The sequence below is a fragment of the Coregonus clupeaformis genome, chromosome 4 (genome assembly GCF_020615455.1).
Source record: "Coregonus clupeaformis isolate EN_2021a chromosome 4, ASM2061545v1, whole genome shotgun sequence".
NCBI lineage: Eukaryota > Metazoa > Chordata > Actinopteri > Salmoniformes > Salmonidae > Coregonus > Coregonus clupeaformis.
In genome coordinates this window covers 19968166-19976830 of record NC_059195.1, presented here as the reverse complement: position 1 = coordinate 19976830, position 8665 = coordinate 19968166, and the positions used below count along the sequence as shown (strand labels likewise).

The 8665-nt window shown below is 43.5% G+C and overlaps 1 protein-coding gene across 1 annotated transcript in view; it reads left to right on the top strand.

Annotated features, from left to right (window-relative positions):
• The window catches only part of LOC123482367 (receptor-type tyrosine-protein phosphatase beta-like), a 34359-nt gene that overhangs the window by 12229 nt on the left and 13465 nt on the right, over nt 1-8665 (top strand). The window contains exons 2-7 of the mRNA XM_045209691.1: nt 59-164; nt 678-758; nt 4665-4682; nt 4889-4970; nt 5176-5266; nt 7383-7459. Of these exons, the coding sequence (XP_045065626.1) occupies nt 59-164; nt 678-758; nt 4665-4682; nt 4889-4970; nt 5176-5266; nt 7383-7459 (455 nt within the window). The remainder of the gene's footprint in view (nt 1-58; nt 165-677; nt 759-4664; nt 4683-4888; nt 4971-5175; nt 5267-7382; nt 7460-8665) is intronic.

Here is an 8665-nt window from a genome sequence, read left to right as displayed (position 1 = left end):
CTGTCACAGTAAGGGTTTTATCCATGGGATGTTTGTGTGTTATTGTTTTCTCTCCCAGAGCCCCTAAGCGGAGTCATCGAGGGCATCAGCGCTGGAATGTTCCTCATCGGAATGTTGATCGCTGTCATCTTCCTCCTCATCTACAGGCAGAGAGTCCGTAAAGTGTGAGTATCTGTCAAGGGTTTGGGATGTTTCACCTTGCCTGAGACCTGAACACCTGCGTTACCTCCCTGGGCATCAGCGTTTAGCTCAGTTGGCTAACACCGTTTGATAAAATAACCCTGGAACTCACATGTAGATGTATAATTTTCACGTGACTTGAGCTATTAGACGGTAAATAATGTGTCTGTTTGTTATTCATGAAGAAAGTAATCTGGCGTCTCGAACACACTGATGAATGATCAGCATTCTCAAACAACTCAGTCTACAAACGAACTCTGACCTTATTGTAGAGTCCAGAATCTACCATTTGTCACGCTAATGATTGCGTAATTATGAACGATGGATAAATGACTGAAGAATTAGTAATTTCCTGCTGGACAGACGCACTGTAGTGTATGTGTGTTGTGCATTATGCTACCGATTCAGGCAAATCTAATACCATTTTCCAAATTGGGTTAAAAAAAATAATAATATGGATTTATAGTTGAATTGATTGTATGATTGTGCGTACACAGGGCGGTACAGGAGAGCCCGGTGGTGCGGATGAGCATGTGGAAGCAGGTGCCTACATCAGGGATGTACGTCGGAGTCAGAAGGTGAGACACACAGAATCCTTTTTTTCCCCCCTTTTGTATACTTCCCCTTGGTGACATCATCCGCAATCATAACATTCCGTTTCCCTGCTGTGTGGATAACATGCAGCTCTGTTGACCAATCAGACCCAGTGACTAAGCTAGCGTAGCTGCCCTGTAGATAACCTTGGTTGTAGATAACCTTGTAGATAACCATTTTGTCCACCAATGGAAAGCCTACGGCCAGAAACCTTGGTGTCTTCTTTGAGCCTGACCTAAACCTCGAGCTGCATGTAAGAAAGGTTGTCTAGTCCTGCTTTTATTATCTACTGTAAGAAATATAGCTAGAGTCAAGTCTTTTATCTCAGCCACTGATTCTATTGCCTCACGCCTAGATTACTGTAACTCTTTGTATACGTGTGTCAGTCAAAAATCACTCCATCGTCTACAGTTAGTTCAAAAAGCTGCAGCTCGGTTTTTAAAAGGCGGAGATCAGGCTTGCAGATTCAGTGCCTCTTTACGCCCCTGCTGAAGACACACTTCTATAAAGATGCTTTTAATGTCTGATTTCAACGTCTGATTTTAATTTTCTTGTTTCATTCTCCTTCCTCCTGTTTGTGTTTCTTTGTTAGTACTTTAATATGATTTAATTATTTTATGATGTGAAGGACTTTGTTACTTGTATTGAAAAGCACTATACAAATATTATAATTATTACACATACACACACACACACACACACACACACACACACACACACACACACACACACACACACACACACACACACACACACACACACACACACACACACACACACACACACACACACACACACACACACACAGACCTGGTTTCAAATACTATTTTAAATATCTCAATTACTTTCACATACTGTACATTTGAAGTAAGTATTCAGATATATTTTATTTGAAAAGAAAAGTAGTTGAATATTTTAATGCATTTTGGAAAGTAATTGAAAATGCTCAAATACACCGACTCAAATACACTCCAATGCATTTAACCCAGGTGTTTAAAAATAGTATTTGAACTAAGTATTTTGACAATACTCTCAAATACATTTGATCAACTATTTTTAATTTATTTTTACAAATAACCATCAACAATGTTTTCACTTGTTTTGGGCTGTGTATTTGAAAATACTCAAATATACAGAAAAACTAAAAGTATTTTAAATACGAGATACTGAAATACACAGTCCAGATCTGACACACACACTACCAGTCATTATATTCCTGAATGATTGGACTGAGATGAATCAAGCTCTCAGGTCTCTTTAAATCTATGTCTGAGTACGTACTGTAGACCATCCCTCATAAAGAATCCATAAAGAGTTGTTCATTACAACTGTACGCTCTCTGAGTTGATTCCTCACTCAGGGTGAATCCATAAAGAGTTGTTCATTACAACTGTACGCTCTCTGAGTTGAGAAGCCCCTAGAGACACACGTGTCTTCATGCGTAATTACACTGTAGTGAAGATTATAGGGAAGACATTACTTGAGATTGAAGGAGCGGCAAACAAATACTGGAGTCACTCCACGTAACAGCAAATACTGGAGTCACTCCACGTAACAGCCAACTGCTGAAATCTCCCTCCTAGTCCTTCCAGCTAGAGACTGACAGAGAATAGAGCACACAAAGAGAGAACTGCTGAAATATACATTACTTAAAACAAGTGATGGACATGGAGATCAGAGCAAAGAGAAGGGCTAGCAGTTAATTGATTTCACATGTGATGACAGACTGAGGCCATCTCTCCTCTCTCCTCTTCTCTCCTCTGTCTCTCCTCTGCTCTCCTCTGTCGCTCCTCTCTCCCCCTCTCTCTTCTGCTCTCCCCTTCTCTCATCTGTCTCTCTTCTCTCCCCTCTCCCCTCTGCTCTCCTCTGTCTCTCCTCTCTCCCCCTCTCTCCTCTGCTCTCCCCTTCTCTCCTCTCTCCCCCTCTCTCTTCTGCTCTCCCCTTCTCTCATCTGTCTCTCTTCTCTCCCCTCTCCCCTCTACTCTCCTCTGTCTCTCCTCTCTCCCCCTCTCTCCTCTGCTCTCCCCTTCTCTCCTCTCTCCCCCTCTCTCTTCTGCTCTCCCCTTCTCTCATCTGTCTCTCTTCTCTCCCCCTCTCCCCTCTGCTCTCCCCTTCTCTCCTCTCTCCCCCTCTCTCCTCTGCTCTCCTCTGTCTCTCTTCTCTCCTCTGTCTCTCCTCTCTCTCCTCTCTCCTCTGCTCTCCCCTTCTCTCTCTCCCCTATCCCCCTATCCCCCCTCTCTCCTCTGCTCTCCCCTTCTCTCCTCTGTCTCTCCTCTCTCCCCCTCTCTCCTCTGCTCTCCTCTTCTCTCATCTGTCTCTCTTCTCTCCCCCTCTCTCCTCTGCTCTCCTGTCTCTCCTCTCCCCTTCTCTCCTCTGCTCTCCTCTGTCTCTCTTCTCTCCCCCTCTCTCCTCTGCTCTCCTCTGTCTCTCTTCTCTCCTCTGCTCTCCTCTGTCTCTCCTCTCTTCCCCTCTCTCCTTTGCTCTCCCCCTCTCTCCTCTGTTCTCTTCTGCTCTCCTCTGCTCTCCTCTGTCTCTCTTCTCTCCTCTGCTCTCCTCTGTCTCTCCTCTCTTCCCCTCTCTCCTCTTCTCTCCTGTCTCTCCTCTCCCCTTCTCCCCTCTGCTCTCCTCTGTCTCTCCTCTCTTCCCTTCTCTCCTTTGCTCTCCCCCTCTCTCCTCTGCTCTCTTCTGCTCTCCCCTTCTCTCCTCTGTCTCTCCTCTCTTCTCCTCTCCTCTCTGATGCCATTCGATTTGTTTTGTCCATCGTCACACTCACTCACAGGGAACCTTAATCAGCATGAGTGAAGGGACAGAGAGGGACGGCACTCTCTCTATCTCTAAAAATAGATGTGTGCGTACAAGCGTGTGTGAGTGTGTACGTGCGCTCGTGTGTGTGTTCGTGTGTGTTCGTGTGTGTGCTGAAATAATGGATGCAATCATCCACTAGGTTGTTGCGGATCGATAGCAGGAAGGTGTTTAAACCACTCTGCTCTGTTGGTGGACAACCATCATTGATCCCTGGGTTTTCACTCACCAGTCAGCAGGCCTTGACACAGGGGAGGGACTACCATAATTGATCCCTGGGTTTTCACTCACCAGTCAGCAGGCCTTGACACAGGGGAGGGACTACCATAATTGATCCTTGGGTTTTCACTCACCAGTCAGCAGGCCTTGACACAGGGGAGGGACTACCATAATTGATCCCTGGGTTTTCACTCACCAGTCAGCAGGCCTTGACACAGGGGAGGGACTACCATAATTGATCATTGGGTTTTCACTCACCAGTCAGCAGACCTTGACACAGGGGAGGGACTACCATAATTGATCCTTGGGTTTTCACTCACCAGTCAGCAGGCCTTGACACAGGGGAGGGACTACCATCATTGATCCCTGGGTTTTCACTCACCAGTCAGCAGACCTTGACACAGGGGAGGGACTACCATAATTGATCCCTAGGTTGTCAGTCACTACTGAGAGGGGATGGACAACACAGTGAACTCCTGTCTACCTCAACCCTCTGTCTCTATGACACTCAGTCTCTCAACATAGGTTCAGCATCAACAGACAGTATGTGTAATATCATGAACCTTCTAGGGTTGTTATAAACAATGTAATTGCATGTTCAGGTCTCTCTTGTGAAAGAGGTCTTCAGACCTCAATGGGACAACCTGGTTCAATAAAGGTTAAATTAAAATAAACAAGTAACTGTAAATTAAAGGTAATTTCTGCAGAGTGGCGTAGGGGTCTGTGAGGAAGTAACAAGATTAGTGTGCGGGGGAGAGAATCGCACTATGAATCGCTGAGTCGCGGTACAAAATGTGTAACAAGAGAAAGGAAATCTGTTTAACGGAACACAGCCATCTAATCTCACACTCTACTACTCTTTATTTCAGCAACCGACGCATCTCGAGGTGCGTCTATTATATCATTCATATTATCTTCTGTCTCTATAAATCCTGAATTAAATAGGATGGAAATGTAATATAACATGTAGTAAATCCTATTATCTTCCCTAAATAAATCACAATAAATACTGCACCATAAATGGGTTTTTTTACATTTACATTTAAATCAGTCTCGTAAATCATTTATCTAAGATGTGTTTGTCTCCCCTCAGCCCCGTCAAAGCAGCCCACTTTGAATCCCACCTCACTAAGCTACAGGCAGACTCCAACTACCTTCTGTCAGAAGAATTTGAGGTAAAAAACCTTCAGAAATTATTATCTGATAAGAGATCCCCTTATCTACAAACAAATATTTATAAAGCGGGTCTATAAGTAGTTTTCAAACTTTTAAGTATTAGTTTATAAATAAACTCTTTCTAAACTCCTGTGCTTTATTTGTAAGGCCTCTAGTCCACGGAGCTGGTTCACTAAATTATTCATTATCTCTATTCCCCCTCAGGATCTGAAGGATGTGGGCCGTAACCAGCCTCTGGATGCAGCCCGTCTACCAGAGAACAGGGGCAAGAACCGCTACAACAACATACTGCCCTGTGAGTAGCCTACAGAGGGGATCTAAAGATGCCATGTCGTTAATGAGAGAGAGAATTCAGAATTGAAGAGAGAGAGAGAGAGAGAGAGAGAGAGAGAGAGAGAGAGAGAGAGAGAGAGAGAGAGAGAGAGAGAGAGAGAGAGAGAGAGAGAGAGAGAGAGTAGAGAGAGAGATCTGAGAGACAGGAGGAGAGAGAGAGAGAGAGAGAGAGAGTAGAGAGAGAGACAGGGAGAGACAGTATAGACAGGTCAGGACTATTCTACTGTATAGACAGGTCAGGACTATGATAGACTGGTCAGAGACAGCAGGCAGTCTACTGTATAGACAGGACAGGACTGTATAGACAGTTCAGAACAGTGTGTAAAAAGGTCGAGACTATTCTACTGTATAGACAGGTCAGGACTATTCTACTGTATAGACAGGTCAGGACTATTCTACTGTATAGACAGGTCAGGACTATTCTACTGTATAGACAGGTCAGGACTATTCTACTGTATAGACAGGTCAATACTATTCTACTGTATAGACAGGTCAGTACTATTCTACTGTATAGACAGGTCAGGACTATTCTACTGTATAGACAGGTCAGGACTATTCTACTGTATAGACAGGTCAGGACTATTCTACTGTATAGACAGGACAGGACTATTCTACTGTATAGACAGGTCAGGACTATTCTACTGTATAGACAGGTCAGGACTATTCTACTGTATAGACAGGTCAGGACTATTCTACTGTATAGACAGGTCAGGACTATTCTACTGTATAGACAGATCAGGACTATTCTACTGTATAGACAGGTCAGGACTATTCTACTGTATAGACAGGTCAGGACTATTCTACTGTATAGACAGGTCAGGACTATTCTACTGTATAGACAGGTCAGGACTATTCTACTGTGTAGACAGGTCAGGACTATTCTACTGTATAGACAGGTCAGGACTATTCTACTGTATAGACAGGTCAAGACTATTCTACTGTATAGACAGGTCAGGACTATTCTACTGTATAGACAGGTCAGGACTATTCTACTGTGTAGACAGGTCAGGACTATTCTACTGTATAGACAGGTCAGGACTATTCTACTGTTTAGACAGGTCAGGACTATTCTACTGTATAGACAGGTCAGGACTATTCTACTGTATAGACAGGTCAGGACTATTCTACTGTATAGACAGGTCAGGACTATTCCACTGTATAGACAGGTCAGGACTATTCTACTGTATAGACAGGTCAGGACTATTCTACTGTATAGACAGGTCAGGACTATTCTACTGTATAGACAGGTCAGGACTATTCCACTGTATAGACAGGTCAGGACTATTCCACTGTATAGACAGGTCAGGACTATTCTACTGTATAGACAGGTCAGGACTATTCTACTGTATAGACAGGTCAGGACTATTCTACTGTATAGACAGGTCAGGACTATTCTACTGTGTTTACTGCTGCTAAGACAGGCTGTACCATTGATCTCACTCTGACTCTGCAACTCTGTCCGATACAGTGTATACATCCCAAATAGCATCCTATTCCAAATATAGTGGACTACATTTGACCAGGGCCTATATGGCTCTGTAGGGTATAAGGTGACATTTGGGATGGACGCTGTGTCTGATCTTTCTTTAGCTAAGTTAAGTTTCTGCTTTGTCGTTGTTCAAGCACATGAATTTAATTGGTCTGGAATAATCAAATGTGGCAAACTCACCAAATAAGAAGTGTTTGTTCAAGTGATAATACAATTGGAGGTGCCTAATTGTGTAGCGGAAAAAAAGTTGCCATTCAAAAAATAGCAAACTATGTACGTTTACAGTTGTGAATTCATTTAAAGCAGGGGGTTACTTTGTACAAGGTATTAGTGAAGCATGGCCTGTCAATCTGTGTCACTGCTCAATACGTAGTGAAGAGGCATCATTAGTTTAGTACATTTACATCACAACACATCTTCAATACCTCTGTGAAGATTCCAAGACTTTGCAATATTTTTTATGAGAGCTAAAGTAACTGAGGTGATGAGTAGCTTTGACTGAGAGCTGAAGACTTGAGTTAATGCCTAGGCTTTAGCTCAGTGGGATAACCCAGTCCGTCACATTAACAACATCTCTCTTCTGTTCTAGATGATTCCACCAGAGTGAAGCTCTCCTACCTGGAGGATGACCCCTGTTCGGACTTTATCAATGCCAGTTATATACCAGTAAGTTAAAGAGATTATCCGGTACTTCTTAAAACGTATTTGCCAGTAGTTCTGAAAGTAGCCTCACGAAAACAAAAAGTGGTCCCCGAAAATTGCGTATTACGTCACATATGCAGATATGTGCACCACGTCATTGCGCTCTCTCTCTCTCTCTGCTGTGTGTGCATCTCGCTAGCTTTCACTGACATGGCAAGGGGCTGAAACTCATTGGCTGGAACTCTAATCGCTAGGGGGCTGGCCCACGTGGGGGGGGGGAATGTAGTAAAAATGGCGCCACACAGCTTCCAGTAAATAGTCGCTTTCAAATTAGGAATTTCGTGGCTAATTGGGGTAAAACAGTAATTCTGCTCATAGATTATGCATGAATGAACTACACATTCACACATCCAGCCCAAAGCGGAAGGTTTAAAAAATACTTAGTAGTCTTTAAATTCAGGGACATATCACACCTGATTTCTTAAAAACGTATAGGACTACTGTACACAGGGGGCTGGTTTGGTGGGCACAGATTAGGTAGGTAGGTAGAGTAGTTACAGTGGGGGAAAAAATTATTTAGTCAGCCACCAATTGTGCAAGTTCTCCCACTTAAAAAGATGAGAGAGGCCTGTAATTTTCATCATAGGTACACGTCAACTATGACAGACAAAATGAGAAAGAAAAATCCAGAAAATCACATTGTAGGATTTTTAATGAATTTATTTGCAAATTATGGTGGAAAATAAGTATTTGGTCAATAACAAAAGTTTCTCAATACTTTGTTATATACCCTTTGTTGGCAATGACACAGGTCAAACGTTTTCTGTAAGTCTTCACAAGGTTTTCACACACTGTTGCTGGTATTTTGGCCCATTCCTCCATGCAGATCTCCTCTAGAGCAGTGATGTTTTGGGGCTGTCGCTGGGCAACACAGACTTTCAACTCCCTCCAAAGATTTTCTATGGGGTTGAGATCTGGAGACTGGCTAGGCCACTCCAGGACCTTGAAATGCTTCTTACGAAGCCACTCCTTCGTTGCCCGGGCGGTGTGTTTGGGATCATTGTCATGCTGAAAGACCCAGCTACGTTTCATCTTCAATGCCCTTGCTGATGGAAGGAGGTTTTCACTCAAAATCTCACGATACATGGCCCCATTCATTCTTTCCTTTACACGGATCAGTCGTCCTGGTCCCTTTGCAGAAAAACAGCCCCAAAGCATGATGTTTCCACC